Source organism: Rana temporaria, chromosome 5 (assembly GCF_905171775.1).
Source record: "Rana temporaria chromosome 5, aRanTem1.1, whole genome shotgun sequence".
Classification (NCBI taxonomy): domain Eukaryota; kingdom Metazoa; phylum Chordata; class Amphibia; order Anura; family Ranidae; genus Rana; species Rana temporaria.
The window spans coordinates 32,966,392-32,986,815 of record NC_053493.1 but is presented as its reverse complement, the minus strand read 5'-3'; the positions used below and the strand labels follow the sequence as shown (position 1 = coordinate 32,986,815).

The following is a 20,424-nucleotide window of genomic DNA, read 5'->3' as shown; positions in this document are numbered from 1 at the left end:
GTGCATGGTAGCCAATCAGCTTCTAACTTCAGCTTACTCAATTAAGTGTAGCAAGGTCCCCGGCCTTGTCCAGTCTAATGAGGACCTCCAAGGCCAGGGAGAGCTTTCATCCTTCAATATGTAGTGAGTTGTGAGCAGGGGTCAAGTTCTGGGGAAAAAAGTGTGGGAACTCCCACCCAAGATCCACTCTGCCACCAAAAAAAAAAAATGATACGCTCATATGCATAATAAATAAACCACAAGTTCTTTCTAAATCCCGCAAAAACTTGCGGCAGACCTCCGCAATGTCTCCTGGGAACAATGACAAAAGCTCCCAGGAGACATTGCGGCAATCGAGGAAGTGACACACTACCTGATGAATCCATATACAGGAAGCGGCCAGTAACATAAAGGATTACTAAGGTTTGCCTGCCCCTGACAGTGACTCGAGCTGGGCATCGCCGCTTAGTGAAGGATTGGCTCGGGCGGCTCGGCTGCTCTAGTCCTGCAAAGGGAACTGCGTTCCTGCTGTGAAAAAAGTGCAGGAACTACTTTCCCACGCGTTCCCGCAGGACTTGAGCCCTGGTTGTGAGGCATAGTGGGTGCAAAGATGGTCAGGCCCGGATTTACTTCCTTTGCCGCCCCAAGGCCAGGTCCTTCAATGCCCCCCTCTCCACCATCACATGGGGGGGGGGGGCACGCACGGGGGATAAGCGACTGGTGTTAGTGCTTCAATCATTCCGGTACCATGGTTGTTATGGTGTCAGGATGATTGAAATGCATTATTTCTATCATTACATTGTAATATAAAATTTACTAGTTCAACTCACAAAGCAGAATGAGTGGGAGCCCTGAGTATGTCACCTGCCACCGTCACTTGTCACCAGATGGGAATGTCACTTGCCACACTGCCTGCCACCAGATGGGAATGTCACTTGCCACGCTGCCTGCCACCAGATGGGGATGTCACTTGCCACACTGCCTGCCACCAGATGGGGATGTCACTTGCCACGCTGCCTGCCACCAGATGGGAATGTCACTTGCCACGCTGCCTGCCACCAGATGGGAATGTCACTTGCCACGCTGCCTGCCACCAGATGGGGATGTCACTTGCCACACTGCCTGCCACCAGATGGGGATGCCACTTGCCACACTGCCTGCCACCAGATGGGGATGTCACTTGCCACACTGCCTGCTAGCAGAATGGGGTTTGCCACAGTTACCTGGCTGCCACCCAAAAAGTACCAGTTTGTCACTAATTGCATGTAAAATCAAGCCCCCCCCAGCATTGCAGAGTACTTGCAGCCAGGTACAACACTGTCAGCCTCTCCTCTCCCGCGCTGGGAAACTATCTGTAGGTGAATTGTGAAACAGAGGCACATGAGACTCAAGTAAGAGATGAGAGTGAGGGCGGGCGGTGAGAGATGACGAAATTCGCTCTCTTCTGTGTCGGGGCGGAAGTTGGAACAGCAGTGTGGGCAATGAGAGAAGATTTAATCTCTCTTCACTGTCGCATTGGCCCGCACCACTGAAAAATGACTTGTCTCCTCCACCGCCCCTGCACACAGTGCCGCCCCGAGGCCTGGCCTTGTTGGCCTTGTGGGAAATCCGGCCCTGAAGATGGTGAAAGTCATTGGACGCCAGACACTTCTTGGATGTAAGAGGTTTTATTTCTTTTGACAGTCCTTTTTGTATTTTTGGGGGAGAGAGGGTCAGGGCCAGGACACCCTTAAGTAGTTATGAATTCAATTGGCAGACTCTTATGCCACGTACACACGATCGTTTTTCGGCATGAAAAAAAACGTTGTTTTTCAGCACGTTTTTCCAACTTCATCATTAAAAACGATGTTGCCCACACACCATCGTTTTTGAAAAATGATGAACAAAGCGCGGTGACTTACAACACGTACAACGGCACTTTAAAGGGGAAGTTCTATTCGCCTTTGGGCTGCTATTAGCTGATTCCTTGTTAGTAAAAGACGATTTGCGCTTCTTTATGAATGGTAGTTTTACCAGAACGAGCGCTCCCATCTCATAACTTGCTTCTGGGCATGCGCGGGTTTAAAACGTCGTTTTAGCCCACACACGACCATTTTTTACAACCCGAAAAACAACATTTTTAAAAACGACGTTAAAAAATGCAGCATGTTCGATTTTTTTTTTTTTTTTACGTTTTTCAGAAGCCGAAAAACGATGTGAAGCCCACACACGATCATTTTAAATGACGTTTTTAAAAACGTTGTTTTTTTTCATGCCGAAAAACGATCGTGTGTACGCGGCATGAGACTTCAATAGGAGGACAGCTGTGCAGGGAAAGGCCCCAACAAGGTGCTACTTCTGCACATGTAGGAATGCTGTCTCCTCATATGGTAACAGTCCTTTCAGTTCCACTACAACGGCCTCTTGTAGCTCTTCAACATTGAGCTCCCGGTCTCTCACTAGACCCACTGATTCACTCACTCTGAATCCCTTGAGCTCCTCCAAGGTTGGCGGTGGTATCTCCCCAGGGCCGTTTGAAGGAATTTGGGGGCCCCAAGCAAAATGGGGGCCCCCAAGCACCCCCTCCCCCCCGCATGCAAAGCCTACATTAGCGCTACACAAATTTTTTTACACCCATGTTCCCCCCCCCCCTCCTAGTCCCTAGGTTTTTCTATTCTCACCTCTCCTTCTTCCCTGTAGGCTGCCGATGTAGTATGGCCGAGCTCCTCTTCCTCCTGTCAGTCCAGTGTTCTATAATTATGGGTTCCCAGTCCCCTATCATAGTGCCCAGGCCGGGCCGGGTACCACGCACTACAGGAGATTCAATTTCCTGTGTTCCCGGCCAGACTGAAAGGAAGTGGGCACTCAGGCCCCGTACACACGAGAGGATCGATCCCCTGGAATTGATCCGCGGACTGGCTCCAGCGGATAGATCCCTTGGTGTGTACGATCCAGCGGATCTGTTTCCGCGGATTTTTGTCCCCGGGGATGGATTTCCAGCGGATTAAAATTTTCTTGACATGCTAAGAAATCGATCCGCTGGAATCCATTCCAACGGATTGATCCGCTGGTCTGTACAGACTCACCGGATCAATCCGTCCGAATCCATCCCCCGCATGCGTCGTAATGATTCGACGCATGCGTGGAATTCCTTATATGACAGCGTCACGCACGTCGCCGCGTCATCATCGTGGCGACGGCGCGACACGTCACCGCGGACGGAATTCCGTGGGGATTTTGATCTCATGGTTAGTACAACCATGAGATCAAAATCCGCCAGAGGATTTATCCCCGGAAACGGTCCCCCGGACCGTTTCTGGGATAAATCCTATCGTGTGTACCCGGCCTCAGTGTGCACTTCCTGTCAGTCTGGGGCGGGAACAGGAAACAACATCTCATGTACCACGCACGGTACACGGCCGGACTGACAGGACTCCAGGAGGAAGGAAGAGGAGCTTGGCCATGCTACAGCCTGGGAAGGGGAAGTTGTTTCCAAGCAATTGTTTGTTTTGCCTGTCCTGTAGCAACAGGCCTGTATCTCCCTCAAGCGTCACCCCTGCTTCTCTGCTGGGTCCCTAGCTTGGCACTCCAGATACTTCTCAAGCTTCACCCCCCGCTAACAGGCGAGGTCCCTGGCTTGACTCACAAGGCTGCTCTGTAAGCGTCTCCTCCGCCTGACTTGATTACCACCTGAAGCTTCTCGATTCTCTACCATGCCTATTCGGTGAGAATGTGGTTCCGGTACTTTTTTTAGTTACTGCTTTGCCTGGTAAAGGTGGTTGGTCCCTTTGTGGCGACAGCTTCCCTTTTACATCCGACCACAACAGGTTCTCCGGCCGACAGAACCGTCACTTTTGGTTGGACTGCAAGCCACAATCCCAACCCTGCGCTGCCCTCTTACTTACTGGATAGGCCCTCACACAGCCTGGTGGCCAGACCCCCCCTCCTCCCAGATTAGGCCCAACGTCCACCGAGACACCCATCCAGGTGGCACAGAACATAGATCACCTGACCTCACCTGAATATATAGGTTCTCAGGATCACATAAACTCCCAATAAAATACATTCACGTTTTTGGTTGTAACATGACAAAATGTGGAAAATTTCAAGGGGTGTGAATACTTTTTGAAGCCACTGTACACTCTTGGGGGCAGATTCAAGTACAGCGGCGCATATTACCGCCGGGCGTAGCGTATCTAAGATACACTACGCCGCCGTAACTTACTTTTTTTTTCCGAATCCTCAAAGAATTTGCGCCGTAAGTTACGGCGGCGTAATGTGTATCTTTGGCGGCGTAAGGGCGCGCAATTCAAAACGATGTGATGGGGGCGTGTTTTATGTAAATACGTTGTGACCCGACGTAAACAACGTTTTTTTTTAAACCGTGGGGGTATCCCAGTGCGCATGCTCGAAATTAAACCGGAACAAGCCAATGCTTACGACGGTGACGTCATTCTACGCAAATCCCTATTCGCAAACGTAAAAAATTCTAATTTCGACGCGGGAACGACGGCCATACTTAACAGTGAGTACGCCTCATAATAGCAGGGGTAAAGCCGGAAAAAGCCGAACGCAAACGACGTAAAAAAATGCGCAGGCCGGACGTACGTTCGTGGATCGCCGTAACTAGCTAATTTGCATACTCAACGCGGAATTCGGACGGAAACGCCACCTAGCGGCTGGCGGAAAAATGCATCTACGATCCGACGGCGTACTAAGACGTACGCCTGTCGGATCGATCCGAGATGCCGTCGTATCTTGTTTTGTAGATACAAAACAAAGATACGATGCGGGAAATTTTAAATTACGCGGCGTATCAATAGATACGCCGGCGTAATTCTTTTGTGGATCTGCCCCTTGATCTTTCCCTCTCCCTTGCTTACTTTTTGTTTGCGTCTCTACCTCTCAGTGGCATAGATAAAACAGGGGATCACTAAGGACGCCATTACTTTTGTATCACAAGCGGAGTTGCTGCCCAAAGCAAACAATTTGTCTTATAAATAAAAGAAGAGCGCACCTCCAGCTCTGTCTTCTGTGTCCCCATGTCTAATTCATGACGGTCTTATTGCAGATTATGTAGCAGCACAATGTCTGCGGGTACAGCGGAGTGTAAACAGACTGCGATCGCTCTATTGTTCACTGTCAATATTCCTCAGCCCGTCCATCGCTGCGCAATTCATCTCACTGTGCTGGGTGCTGCAGGAGAAGCTCTGTAATGACAGGTTATACGTTGGAATTATTACAGTATGAAGCATTTTCTGCTGAGAGAAGATCATTGCCAAGTAAAATGAGACAGAGGAGAGTGTTCTCTATGACGCCATTTATATTCAGCGAGTCCACGCTTCTTGTGATGCCGTTATGGACATCAATCATATGTATACAGGACTGTGCAAAAGTTTTAGGCAGGTGAGAAAGTTAGTTATCAACTAACAAAATGGAAAGTAAATCATTTGATGAGAAATCCAAATCAAATCAATATTTGGGGTGACCACCCTTTGCCTTCTTCTAGGTACACTTGCACCCAGTTTTTGAAGGAACTTGGCAGGTAGGTTGTTCTAACCACTTCCATACAGGGCACTTACGCACCTTCGCGCCCAAGCCAATTTTCAGCTTTTAGCACTGTCCCACTTTGAATGGCAATTGCGCGGTCATGCTACACTGTACCCAAACAAAATTGGCGTCCTTTTTTTCCCACAAATAGAGCTTTCTTTTGGTGGTATTTGATCACCTCTGCGATTTTTTTTTTGCGCAACAACTAAAAAAAGACTGGACATTTTGAAAAAAAATTACGTTTTTATTTTTTTCTGTAAATTTTTTGGTAAATAAGTAAGTTTTCTCTTTCAATTACGGGCACTGATATGGCGGCACTGATGGGCACTGATGAGATGGCACTGATGGACATCGATGAGGTAGTACTGATGGGCACAGATGAGGTGGCACTGATTGGCACTCATAGGCGGAACTGATGGGCACACATAGGCGGCACTGATGGGCACACATAGGCGGCACTGATGGGCACTCATGGGCGGCACTGATGGGCACTCATGGGCGGCACTGATGGGCACTCATAGGCGGCACAGATGGGCACTCATGGGCGGCACTTATGGGTGGCACTGATGGATACTTATGGGTGGCACAGATGGGCACTCATGGGCGGCACTTATGGGTGGCACTGATGGATACTTATGGGTGGCACAGATGGGCATGGATGGGCACTGTGGGGTGGCACTGATGGATACTTATGGGTGGCACAGATGGGCACTGGGCATGGATGGGCACTGTGGGGTGGCACTGATGGACACTGTGGGGTGGCACTGATGGACACTGTGGGGTGGCACTGATTTACCCATGTTGCCAGTCAGTGCCCATTTGTGGGCACTGATTGGCATCTTTTTTTTTTTTATGTTTTTTTTCCCCCCCAGAATTTTTTTTTTGCCCCCCCCCCCTTTTTTTTTGCCCTTCCCTGGTGATCCAGGGTGGGCTTCCCTCTTGGTCCAGTGTGGCGATCCGAGGGGGGGCTGCGCTGATAAACAATCAGCGCGAACCCCCCCTGTCAGGAGAGCCGCCGATCGGCTCTCCTCTACTCCCGTCTGTCAGACGCGAGTGAGGAAGAGCCATCAACGGCTCTTCCTGTTTACATCGTGATCAGCCATGATTGGACACGGCTGATCACGTGGTAAAGAGCCTCCGTGAGAGACTCTTTACCTTGATCGGTGTTGCGGGGTGTCAGACTGACACCCTGCAACAACGATCGCCGCGATGCGCTCCCCCGGGGGCGCGCAGCGGCTCAGAATCCTGAGGACGTCATATGACCACTTTGCCAACGTCAATATGTCATTGGCGGGCGGCAAGTGGTTAAACATCTTGGAGAACTAACCACGGATCTTCCATTGATGTAGACTGCTTCAAACCCTTCTGTCTCCTCATGCAATCCCAGACAGACTCCATGATGTTGAGATCGGAGCTCTGTAGGGTAGGGTCTAGGGTGACCAGACAATCCCCGGATTGAGGACACTGTCCACTGTCCCCTGACCACGTCTGTCCCCAGTTTTGTCCCCGGATTGGAACAGGGGCTGGGGCAATTTCAAAGACAGTCAGTGCAGAATAAAAAAATCTGAATTACACCCCCCCCCCCCCCTGCTCCGTTGCTCCTACTGGCTTAGGGGGGTTGTATTTTTCCCATTATCTGTGCCCCTTTCTGATGATCATGTGCTGGTCGGAGTGGAGGGAATATTTCTTCAGTTTCGGGTACATGCCCATTCAGCTCCGCTCGCATGTTCTTCTGCCTTGGCTCAAGTCCCGGCCATCCGCCTGCCTGCTTATCTCCTTGCCTTCCCTGGAATGGTGATCTTCCTCCGCTCCCCACCCAGTAGTAGCCAGGGCCCAGAGTAAGACTTGAGAGGCTGTGAGGCGGGCGGCGGCTGCGGCAGAGACGGGCAGAGAGTCGCCGATTGCCATCATTACTAGTACAAAAAAAAATATGTCCCCGGATTTAATTTTAAAAATCTGGTCACACTACTGTGGGGGCCAAACCATCACTTCCAGGACTCCTTGTTCTCCTTTAGCCCCCATTCACACCTAGGCGTTTTGTCGCCTGTAGTGTGACGCCGCAGCAGCCCCGAGACGCTGGAGGGATGAAAACACATTGCCCTCTATGGAGATGGTTCACATCTCCACGCCGAACGCCGTACGCCTGCCGCCTGAAAAAAAGTCCCGGACCTTTTTTTCAGGAGGCTTTCGGCGTTCGGCATAGGAGACGTGAACCATCTCCATAGAGGGGGTGAGGCTGCATTCACAATCGCTGCGTTATGTCGCCGCAAATCGCGGTACAAAACGCCGCAATTTGTCGCCGCAATTCGCGGGACAAAACTCCGCGATTTTGTACGCCTAGGTGTGAATGCAGCCTTAGGCTTCATGTACACTGCTGCTGGTAAACAGACATTTAGGAGCAGTTAGGCATTTTTTTTAGCTGCCCCTGAATTCTCCTCTGTGTTATCTTATCATTACATGTACACAGGGTCGTTTATAGTCATTTCTAGGCAGTTGATTTTAAAATAATTTTTTGGAAAGCGGAAAAATGCATTCAGGACAGATGTTCAGAGGCATTTGAAATGCAAAATGCAGGTAACAGCTTGTAAACGCATGTAAACGCGGTAACTCGCGTTTAGCTGCGTTTCATTTACAGGCATTTTTAATGGAGATATGTTTTTGACTGTTTGAAAAAAAAGTTTGGTTACTACCATATCTGTCAAGTTAAATTGTTCAGGAGGTTTCAAAACCAAACATTAAAGGGGAGGTTCACCCAAATAACATTTTTCTCAGAACAACTTCTTTAGACTTCTAACATGTACAGTCCGCAATTTTTTTTTTACGCTGTACATACCCCATAATCTATCTTTTCCCCGCGGGAGTAGGCGTTTCCAAGCTGAGGAGGCATGTCGCGCAGGCGCCGTATAGAGCCGACTAGCAGATCTGCATGTTCGGCTTCTTTCGGAAACTCTGTGACTCGGACGCGCCTACGCAATACGGGGGGCCTTATCCGCCGGGGGGAACTTTTGCTGAAAAGACGTCAATCATCTGGGCGACCTCCCATTTGATACCCGCCTCCTGAAGCAGAAAAAAAAGTAAAAAAAAAAGAAGAAAAGTTTTATAAATTGTGCACTTTGAATGGCTGTAGAGATGGCCGCAGATAAAACAGGTACAACTTATGTAGGAGGATTTGTATTATCTCTGTGTATCAGCTGAGGCCAGTCACTTCACTGGGTATATGTATGGGTTTACAATCACTTTATGGAGGACCGAACTTAACCAGGCTTATGCAAGAATCTGAACATTCAATGTTAACATATCAGCTGATGCTGCATTTCCTGGCTCAATTCTTATGGGTTAGATTCTTAGGCGTGCACACAGAGTGTACCGGGTGTGCCTGGGCACACCCTAATCACCCCATGCAGTGCTGATTTCCCCTGCTTCCTAGCGCCCCCTGTCTCCTCCCTGCAGTCCTGACAGCTTACCTCCTCACCTGTCCCACCAGCTGCTGCGGGGGAATGTTTCAGGATGGAGAGCGAGGGAAAGGGGCTGGTAAATATTGAATTTACCACTTCCTTTTCTGGAGGAACACAGTGAGTGATCTGTACCGATCGCTCCTGTGTTCATTTTCAAAGCGGAGCTCCGGTCAAAAAAAAATAAATAAAAATCAGCAGCTACTAACACTGTAGCTGCTGACTTTTAATAAGGACACTTACCTGTCCTAGTCGCCAGCGATGTCGGCCCCCGCCAAGGCCGATCCTCGATCCTGGCAGCTCCAGGCGCAGCCATCCATAGTAAGGGAAACATGCAGTGAAGCCGTTGCGGCTTCACTGACTGTTTCCTACTGTGCATGCGCGAGCGTCGCGACGCTTTGTGAATGGGCCGACTGCTTTCTGGGATACACACAGTTCCCAGAATGCAGGGCACCCCATCCACAATAAGAAACAGAGTGTAGGAGGAGGAAGAGAATCCACCGCGGTGGATGAAGAGGCAGATTCGGCACTTCCGCATAGCAACAGCTATTTAGGGTAAGTTTTTTTTTTTTTTGATTTTTGGTGGAAAGATTTTTTTCAGGGTGGAACTCCGCTTTAACTGAAGTAGTAAACTACGTTTGTTTATTAGACCCTTGATATTTCACCAAAGCACCCCCCCCCACCCCCCAATTGTAAAAAAAAAAAAAAAAAAGATTGTTAAATAAATATAATTACAAAAATAAAATTGTAAAAAAAATAATAACATAACAAAAAAAAAATTAAAAATAATTACAAAAATAAAATTGTAAAAAAATAATAACATAACAAAAAAAAAGTAAAAAATAATTTCAAAAATAAAATTGTAAAAAATTATAAAATAAAAAATAAATAAATTACATCCACCTCATTGTATCAGTCCTGACTTTTAAACTTTGGACTAACTTTGACTGACTTTGATAATACAATGCACAGCTGGGAGCTATTCTTTGTGGATGTTTCATTGACTTTCTTCTTTTGCTTTATTTATATTGGTCCTTGGAGATTTTTATATCCCCTGCGGCCCCCTTTCCCTACATACAGGACGATGCTGGATGTAATACCTGACTCATTGAGTGCAAAAAAACAAAAATTAAATTATCTACTACCTCCTATTTATCTTCTGAAGGAACAGATTTATTATCTCAGAAATGTGTTGTGAATTGGTCTCATCCCTCTGCAAGTATCGGCTTGGAAATGGAAGGATAATTGAATATCTGAATGGAGTGAATAGATAGATTATGTATGAGCCAAGCAGCAGGCTTTGAGATATGTGGAGGACATTGTCTGTACAGACGAGGAAATAGAGATCCTGTTGTATTGTCACCTACCCTTGTTGAATATGATTTCATTTTTTTTTTTTTTATGTTGGCAGATTTTTAGTTCCCTTTGTAAAGATGTCTTTGAATATAGGTACCCTTAAAGTCCTGTATACTTAATATTATTTATAGCAGATTGTAATGCAGTGGTCTCCAAACTGCGGCTTAGGGGCCAGATGCAGACCTTTGCTTGTCTTTATCTGGCCCTTGGGGCACTAGACCTCCCACTGATACGAGACACTAGAGCTGCACGATTAATCGTCAAGAATCGTTATCGCGATATTTTTCCCATTGCGATTCTTGACACAGGGTTTCACGATCTTTGACATTTAGCCCTGGTTCACACTGGGTACGATTTGGAACGATTTGAGATGCAATTTGACATGTCAAATCGCATCTCAAATCGGCGGCAATTGTCGGCAATGGCACTGTCCTAATCAGTGCGACGCCGCATCGGCGATTTCAAAAAGTAGTTCCTGTACTACTTTTTGCGATTTCGGGCCGCGATTTACATTAAATTGCGGCCGAAATCGCGGCAAAATCGCGGCCGCAAAATCGCAGTAAAATCGCGCATTTTACCGCGATTTTGAATTCGCAGCAGTGTGAACCTAGGCGAAAGAAATTTTCTCTCTGCACTTTGGTATGCAAAGAATTTCCTCCCTGCTCTCAGCAAAAAGTCAAAGTCTGGGCAGCCTGCCAAGTTTTGAAAACATTCTTTATCAGTGGAAAGTTAAATCTAAACATTGTATCACATTGACTTTTACATCAAAGGAATAAACTTCTGTATGTAGATTAGGAACGTTTAACCACTTAAACACCAAGGGGCAGATCCACAGAGATCTGCACCCGCGCAGCGTATCAGAGATACGCTACGCCGCCGTACCTTACCTGGCTTTAAATCGAATCCTTAAAGATTTTGCGCCGTAAGTTACGGCGGCGTAGTCTATCTCTGGCGGCGGAATTCAAATCGGCGATTAGGGGGCGTGCTTCATTTAAATGAAGCGCGTCCCCGCACCGAATGAACTGCGCATGCGCCTTCCCTAAATTTCCCGCCGTGCATTGCGCTAAATGACGTCGCTAGGACGTCATTTTTTTTAACATAGACGTAAATTATATCCATCCCGATTCACGGACGACTTACGCAAAAAAAATAAAAAATTCGAATTAAACGCAGGAACGACGGCCATACTTAACATGGCAAGTCTAACTATACACCGCAAAACACCAGCTTTAACTATACGCCGGAAAAAGCCGACTAGAGACGATGTTAAAGAATGCGACGGCCGCACGTACGTTCGTGGATCGTCGGAGATAGCTAATTTGCATACCCGACTCGGAAAACGACGCAAACTCCACCCAGCGGACGCCGAAGTATTGCATCTAAGATCCGAAGGCGTACGAAGCCGTACGCCTGTCGGATCTAACCCAGATGCCGTCGTATCTTGGTTTGAGGATTCAAACTAAAGATACGACGCGGGAAATTTGAAAGTACGCCGGCGTATCAGTAGATACGCCGGCATACTCTCTCTGTGGATCTGCCCCCAAACCTTTTTCTGACAGCTCTTTTCAAGTTAAAATCATTATTATTTTTTTGCTAGAAAATTACTTAGAACCCCCAAACATTATATAATTTTTTAGTAGAGACCCTAGAGAATAAAATGGCGGTTGTTGCAATATTTTATGTTGCACTGTATTTGCGCAGCAGTCTTTTTAGATGCAATTTTTTTGGAAAAAATTACTTTAATGAATAAAAAAAAAAATAGCCAGTAAAGTTAGCACATTTTTTTTGTATAAATGTAAAAGATTTTACCCTGTGAGAATCGTGAGGGAATCGTGATCTTCATTCTAAGCAAAAAAATCGTGATTCTCATTTTGGCCAGGATCATGCAGCTCTACAAGACACTATTCTGCCCACTCACAGCAACGATGGGACACTATGGGGTTGATTTACTAAAGGCAAATAGACTGTGCACTTTTTAAAGTGCAGTTTCACTCTGCAAGTGCAGTTGCTCCAGAGCGTTGCAAAGAATACCCAATCACATGCATGGAAAATAAAAAAACTGCATTTTTGCTTGCACATGATTGGATGATGGAAGTCAGCAGAGTTTCTGCTCATTTACTCAGCTCTGGAGCAACTATAGTGCACAGTCTATTTGCATTTAGCAAATTAACCCCTATATCTCCCACTACCATGCCACTGGGGCACTAGTCTTCCCCCTGATACCAAATGTAGAGATGTTTACCCCCACTGATGCCAGGAAAATGTATACTCTCGCCGGCCACAGTCCGGCTCGCCTAAAGTTTGAAGGACAATAAGCAGGCCCTTTGTTTAAAATGTTTAGAGGCCCCTGTTGTAATGTATGTTGTACTGGAGTGATTATACTCATGGGGCAGATGCTTTTTCCCATTGAGTTGCGCCAGTCCAATCTGTATTTTAGGGCATGGCAGCCCATGTTTATTAAGCAAAATGGAAAATTCAGTTGTCCACACAGGGGTTCTTCCACATCAACTTGAACAGTCAACCGAAAATACCAAACCACCTGGTTCCCTTGTCAGCAGCACCGGTGTTCTTCTTACCAGTCCCACTGACTGTATTGCCCAGCTCTTCTGGTTCACTTGGTTCTGGAACCCCAATGGGAGCTCACCCGACTCCTGGAACAAGACCTACTGACTGCTGGCTGGGGCTCTTCTGACCCCTGGTGGAGATCTTCTGTCACTTGACTGCTCGCTGGGGGTCCTCTGATCCCTGGGTGAGACCTGTGTACTCACACAGGCACCTGGTAAAATCCAGACACAGCATTGAAGGTTGCATCCCATTCAATACACTTTGGAGCCTTCAAGCTCAAGGCCCCAATCCGGGACTACAGAATCCTGAGGAAAACAAAAACACAACTTTCTCCCTCTGTGACATGTATTGAAGACATAGACAGAACATCGTATTAGACCTGAATAGGCTGCCAACATCCCTAATAGGTAAATCGAAAAAGGATATACCCCCCCAATCGGGACTTTAGCGGCAACAACAAAGTAAATAAATAATGAATTTATTAACAAGTTATACAAATATACATAGAAAACTTAAAAACATGAATGATACAAATATGGTTGAATTCCCAAAAGAGGTCCAGAGGGCCCGACGCGTTTCGGGACACTGTACGTCTCTTCGTCAGGGTCTTGTATCCATACGGGATCACACTGTACTATAGAAAGTAAATCATTTTAGAAAGACATATATACACAGAACATTGGTTATCTGTACAAAGAGAGTAGCAGCGTGGTAATCGGATAGGACAAGCATCATACCCAGACGTATCATTGTGAGGATTCATGGTTGGGCCAGCGAGCACCCGGGTGCTTCTCAGCCAATGAGAATGAAGGGGTGTAGACTGTGGAAGGCAAAGTAGAAGCCAAGTACTGGAGTGTGGCTGTGGGGCCCTAGGGCAGATCGGAGCTGGACTTTGTGGAGGATATGATATGACAGGGAGGCTGCTGGGGCCCCCTGGAGCTAGGGTTTGTGACCGCGATTGTGACCCCTGCAACCCCTTATGCTACGCCCATGTCTGTCCATAACACTGTACTTTACTTCCTCATGCTGTGTAATTTTTTAAACCTTTGACATGCACATGACTTCTTCAGAGGCTTACTTAGTTACAATGTCAATGGGCTGCTCTACAAGTTTGCATAAAGGTTATAGTGTGATCTTGTTCAAGAGAGCTAATAATTAAATATTCATTTAAATATTACTGTGGTTATTATTAGTACTATTTTTAGCACTTGCTTTCTTTTCGGAGTCCCTCAGATTTTAGATCTAATATGCATAAAAAGATTGGAGAACCACTGAGTAGTGCCCCGAGTAGTTCATTTGAAATTGAAGGTTAAAAGTTCATTCCCTATACTGCTCTTCCCTGACAACATCTATCCACGGCACTGTTCCGTAGCAGAGATAGGCTTGTGTGTCCTCCAAACTCATCTTTGGCCTAACTCCAAATTTGCACTCTTTTTTTACTCTATTAAACTTGGTCATTCCCAATGTGCTGCTGGAAGGGAAAGTCCCGGGCCCAGATTCAGAAAGGAGATACGATGGCGTATCCCCTTATACGCCGTTGTATCTCTGAGTCCGGCCGTCGTATCTATGCGCCTGATTCATAGAATCAGGTTACTCATAGATATCCCTAAGATCCGACAGGATCTTAGGCTGCAATTCCAGGCCGGCCGCTAGGTGGCGCTTCCGTATTATTACCCAAGGAATATGCAAATGAGGAGTTACGCCGATTCAGAAACGAACGACCGCCCGGCGCTTTTTTTTAACGTCGTTTGCGTTCGGCTTTTTCCGGCGTATAGTTACCCCTGCTATATGAGGCGTAGCTAATGTTAAGTATGGCCGTCGTTCCTGCGCCGAGTTTTGAAATTTTACACCGTTTGCGTAAGTCGTTCGCGAATACGGATGGATGTAATTTACGTTCACGTCGAAAGCATGATGAGTTGCCGACGTAATTTGGAGCATGCGCACTGGGATTCAGTCGCGGCTGGCGCATGCGCAGTTCGTTCGGCACGGGGACACGCATCATTTAAATGATGCTCGCCCCCTACCCGCCGAATTTGAATTCCGCCGGGGGATTTACGTTACTCCGCCGCAACTTTACAGGCAAGTGCTTTGTGAATACAGCACTTGCCTGAAAAACTTGCGGCGGCGTAACGTAAATAAGATACGTTACGACAGCAGAAAGATCCGTGGATCTTTCTGAATCTGGCCCCCGGTCTGCAACTTATTGGATTAAAAAAGAATGTGTTCAGCTACTGAAGATAAAAGTTCAGAGGAGTCCCTAGTAGTGTGCTGGCTATGCTGTCTTGCTGCCTGCCCTTGACTTGGGTATCCTATATGTTAAGATTAATGACATTTTTGTCACACTTGACATTGCCGTGTGCTATAGAGAAAGGTCACCGGGGGGTTCAAAAATGTCACTATGGGGCCCAATGATTTACTGTTACACCACTGGCAAGAAGCATGCCGGTAGGAAGAGAAAGTGGAATCCCTGGAAGATGAGCTTATTCTCTTTTCACTGTCCAGTCACATGCAAGGGGAGAGACAAAACCTGTAAGTGCTTCTAAACGGCCTCGGAGAAACATCAGCTCTCCTGTCCTGCCAGACATGGCTGTACTGTATGGCAGATCATTGTAAATCCAAGAACTTGATGAAAAGAAATGTAAATCCCGGGACAGGTGGAGGTTGTTATCATTGTTCTGTTTTGTTTAAAGGAATGTAGGTGATACATTTTCTTTTGCATTATTATACATCATATATTTCTATTTTGTCTTATCAAAGGTTTAAGCGTTTGCTCCACGTTGAAGCTCACTGTGCCGGCTCCAGTCATCCATGGCATCAAAGGACAGCCGATCATCCTTCCCGTTTCCTATGAAGTCAACCAGTCTGCCTCCAGCGTCCAAATCATCTGGTTGCTGGAGCGGTCCCAGGCCCAGGCCAGGTATCTGATAACTTCTATTAACCAATTGGTGATGCCGGATTTAGAACTTCAACACAAGCTTACATTAAATCCACCCAATGCTTCCCTGCTAATTAATTCACTGCATCTAAGTGACGAGGGGACTTATATTGTGAAGGTGAACCTAAAGGGGAATACGACAGTCTCAGCCACCCAGAAGATTGACGTCACAGTGGATGGTAAGTGGCAGAGCGTCATACAATATCTTCCCTTCCATGTAACTTGCAAACAGAACAGGATGTAATGTGAAAAATTTATTTTTCCAAAAGCAAATAGATTTCCTGAAGTTACATTAATGAGCGAAGAATTGTGATTGGATCCTATGTTATATTATGGAAAGTTGCATCAATCAAAGTACCGTAATCTAAAGATATGTGGTGGGGTATGCTCGGGGCAGCCCTAGGTATTCCTTTTCGATATTGGATTCTACGTGTTATGCATTTGGCCTTAGTTGTAGGCAATATATAGAGAAACCAGCACCAAAGATGGTGATGGAACATACAATACTTCTGTGGTTTGGCTCACAATATATTAGTTATAAAATTACATCTATAAAAAAACAATTACAAAGAAATAATACTTAGTAACCCTTAAAGTGATTGTAAAGACAGAAGGTTTTTTATCTTATTGCATTCTATGTAGTAAGATATAAAGCCTTCTGCGTGTAGCAGCCCCCCTCAGCCCCTCTAATACTTACCTGAGCCCCATCTCTATCAGCGATGTCCACGAGTGACTCATCGGTCCCTCCTGATTGGCTGAGACACAGCAGTGGCACCATTGGCTCCCACTACTGTCAATCAAACTCAGTTAGCCAATCAGGAGAGAGAGAAGGTGGTGCCGAACCGCGGCTCTCTCTCTGAATCTTGCTGTAGGGACACGCCGCATTTAACAGGAGGGAGGGGCCAGGAGCTCCAGACAGGGATCTGAGAAGAGGAGGGTCCGGGCTGCCTTGTGCAAAACCAACTGCACAGAGGAGGTAAGTATAACATATTTGCTATTTTAATAGGGAAAAAAAAGAGACTTTACAATCACTTTAACCTCCAAGAATCCCACTATATCACAAGATGCCCACTATATCACAATTATCACAATACATGCATTGGATATAATGGGGTTGATTTACCAAAGGCAAATAGACTGTGCACTTTGCAAAGTGCACAGTCTATTTGCCTTTAGTGAATCAACTCCAATGTGTCCCTCTCTAGTATAAGAGTTGTCATGCTGTGGTGAATATGGCTGTGAAACCAGGGCTCAAGTCCTGCGAGAACGCGTGGGAACGGCGTCCCTGCACTTTTTTCACAGCAGGAACTCAGTTCCCTTTGCAGGACTAGAGCAGCCGAGCCGCCCGAGCCGCCCGAGCCGCCCGAGCCAATCCTTCACTAAACGGCGATGCCCAACTCGAGTCACTGTCAGGGGCAGGTGAACCTTAGTAATCCTTTATATTACTGGCCGCTTCCTGTATATGGATTCATCGGGTAGTGTGCGGGTATTCCGTCACTTCCTCGATGCCGCAATGTCTCCTGGGAGCTTTTGTCATTGTTCCCAGGAGACATTGCGGAGGTCTGACGCGAGTTATAGCGGGATTTAGAAAGAACTTGCTTAAAAAAAAAAACATGCTGTTTAGTAATTATGCATATGAGCGTATCATTTATTTATTTTTTTGGTGGGGGAGTGGATCTTGGGTGGGAGTTTCCACACTTTTTTCCCCAGGACTTGACCCCTGTGCGAAACCTATAAAAAAAAGTGTAGAAACTTTTTGAAGAAGCCTGGTGTGTATATACTGTATGTATATATATATATATATATATATATATATATATATATATATATATATATATATATATATATATAAATATGAAAAATTTATATTATTATCTTACAGTTCTGTATATTAATATTATTTATGTAAGCAAGAGACACGTTATATCATTGTTCCATGTATTGGTATACTGTCTATATACAGTGTATAGTATGTGTTGTGGTTAAGACATCATCTGACTTAGATGAAGTTGCTGGATGTTCTCCCAATGTTTTTTTATATTTTTAGAATTTTTTTGTTTTCTGTACTTTTAGTCATTGGCAGTCCAGCAGTTCTGTGTATTTTTTTGTACACACTGAAAACTACAAATGTGTTTATTTTTTTCTATTTTTATATGCAGTTGGCTTTGCATGCAAGCTGTGTTTATTTTATTCTATGCCACACATTAATCTTTTTTTTTACTACTTTAAGGAAGTTTGTTGTTCTAATATGATGTGTTTCCAGGCTGGCTGCAGCTTGCAAATCATTTTAGGGCTGCTGTAAAATGATCCGGGTTTGTGGCTTGTCTCATTTGTTTTTCTGGTTTCTGTTATGGTGGCAACATTATACAGGATTTGTTTTTTAAATTAAAATGTATCTAAATCTAACAACACAAATATATTATTAATTTATATATTACTAATGATTCATTAATTATGAATATATTGGAGCTTACTAGTCCTTACATGTGGCGGCTGCATTTGTTTTCTTTGTTAGGGCTTTATTACCTTTATTTTCACCTGGTGATTCTGCTGGTAACACACTTTTTTGCACTCATCAAACAGATATAAATGCAGTGGCGGCTGGTGCTCAATTTTTTTTGGGGGGGGGGGGCGCAAACAAACGAAAAAAAAAAACATCAATTGAAGCCTTCACTTTGGCGTTGTTCCCATCAATTGCCGGCTCACTGTGCCCATCAATTGCCGCCACTGTGCCCATCAATTGCCGCACTGGTGCCCATCAATTGCTGCCACTGTGCCCATCAAACGCAGCCACTGTGCCCATCAAAACGCAGCCACTGTGCCCATAGAACACAGCCACTGTGCCAATCATATGCAGCCACCTGTGCCCATCAAACGCAGCACGTGCTAAAAAAAAATTCTCGCCACCTGTGCCATGCCAAAGGCAGCCACAGTGGCCATGCCATCAAACGCAGGCCACGGTGCCCATCAATTGTTGCCACTGTGGGGGCCATCAATAGTCGCCACTGTGCCCATCAACTGTCGCCACTGTGCCATGCCATTGTCGCCACTGTGCCATGCCATTGTCGCCACTGTGCCCATCAATTGTCGCCACTGAGCCATGCCAAACGCAGCCACTGTGCCATCAATTGTCGCCACTTGCATGCCTTTGTCGCCACTGTGCCATAACACGCACTTTTTTACCCTGAAAATAGAGGGTAAACCATGCCTGCGTGTTATACGCCTATATGAGTTTTTGTTTCCAACAGGGGGCGGGGATCGGGCAGTCCGCCCCGAGTACCACCTATTGGGAGGGTGTCATGACGGCCGCCCTGCCTCTCCTGACCGTGGGACAGCACTGGCAGTAAACTTTAAAGTTCAGAAAACAATACTGCCATATACCGTCATATACCGCTCCTCCTGTGTAACTCTCAATGTAAGCCTCTGAATCCCATAATCAATGCTGCTCGCTGTGGCTGCTCTCCTCCTCCTGCTCCGCCTCCTCCTTGTGCGTAGCTTTTGATTGAAGGAGGAGAGCGGTCACGTGACGTCAATGAAAGAGAGGAGAGCAGTCACATGACCGGGTCCACGAGAGAGAGCCACGTCAATGAAGGTATTCTGAAGCTTTGCTTTACAATAAGAGTTACACAGAATGAGCGGTGTATGAGAAGGGGCTGATAGACTGACAGTGTGAAGTTTTCTTAACTTTTAGAGTATGCTGGCTGGGCTGTCCCTGTCCCAGTGCTGGGAGTGCAGGGGGGGTCTTTATAATGAAAGGAGGCTTTGTTGTTGTACAGGGGGCTTTGTTGTTGTACAGAGGGCTGTTTTGTTATACAGGGGTGTACTATGCAGGGGGTCCATGTTCTATGCAAGGGGTCCGTGTTCTGTGCAGGTGGTCCGTGTTCTATGCAGGGGGGCCGTGTACTATGCAGGGGGGCCGTGTACTATGCTGGGGGGCCGTGTACTATGCAGGGGGCCGTGTCCTATGCTGGGGGGCTGTGTTCTATGCTGGGGGGCCGTGTACTATGCAGGGGGGCCGTGTACTATGCAGGGGGGCCGTGTACTATGCAGGGGGCCGTGTTCTATGCAGGGGGGCCGTGTTCTATTCAGGGGGCCGTGTTCTATGCAGGGGGGCCGTGTTCTATGCAGGGGGGCCGTGTACTATGCTGGGGGGCCGTGTACTATGCAGGGGGCCCGTGTACTATGCAGGTGGTCCGTGTTCTATGCAGGTGGTCCGTGTACTATGCAGGAGGTCCGTATACTATGCAGGGGGGCCGTGTACTATGCAGGGGGGCCGTGTTCTATGCAAGTGGTCCGTGTTCTATGCAGGTGGTCCATGTATTATGCAGGGGGTCCTTGTTCTATGCAGGGGGTCCGTGTTCTATGCAGGGGGTCCGTGTTCTATGCAGGGGGTCCGTGTTCTATGCAGGGGGTCCTTGTTCTATGCAGGGGGTCTGTGTTCTATGCAGGGGGTCCGTGTATTATGCCGGGGGTCTGTGTATTATGCCGGGGGTCCGTGTATTATGCAGGGGTCCATGTATTATGCCGGGGGTCCGTGTATTATGCAGGGGTCCATGTATTATGCAGGGGGGTCCGTGTATTATGCAGGGGGTCCATGTATTATGCAGG

At 46.7% G+C, this 20,424-nt stretch overlaps 1 protein-coding gene across 2 annotated transcripts in view; it reads left to right on the top strand.

Moving 5' to 3' along the window:
• HEPACAM2 (HEPACAM family member 2) overlaps positions 1-20,424 on the top strand; it is a 169,872-nt gene that overhangs the window by 49,359 nt on the left and 100,089 nt on the right. For both annotated transcript variants that reach the window (XM_040352338.1, XM_040352339.1), the window contains exon 2: positions 15,639-15,995. In XM_040352338.1, coding sequence (XP_040208272.1) covers positions 15,639-15,995 — 357 coding nt within the window. The remainder of the gene's footprint in view (positions 1-15,638; positions 15,996-20,424) is intronic.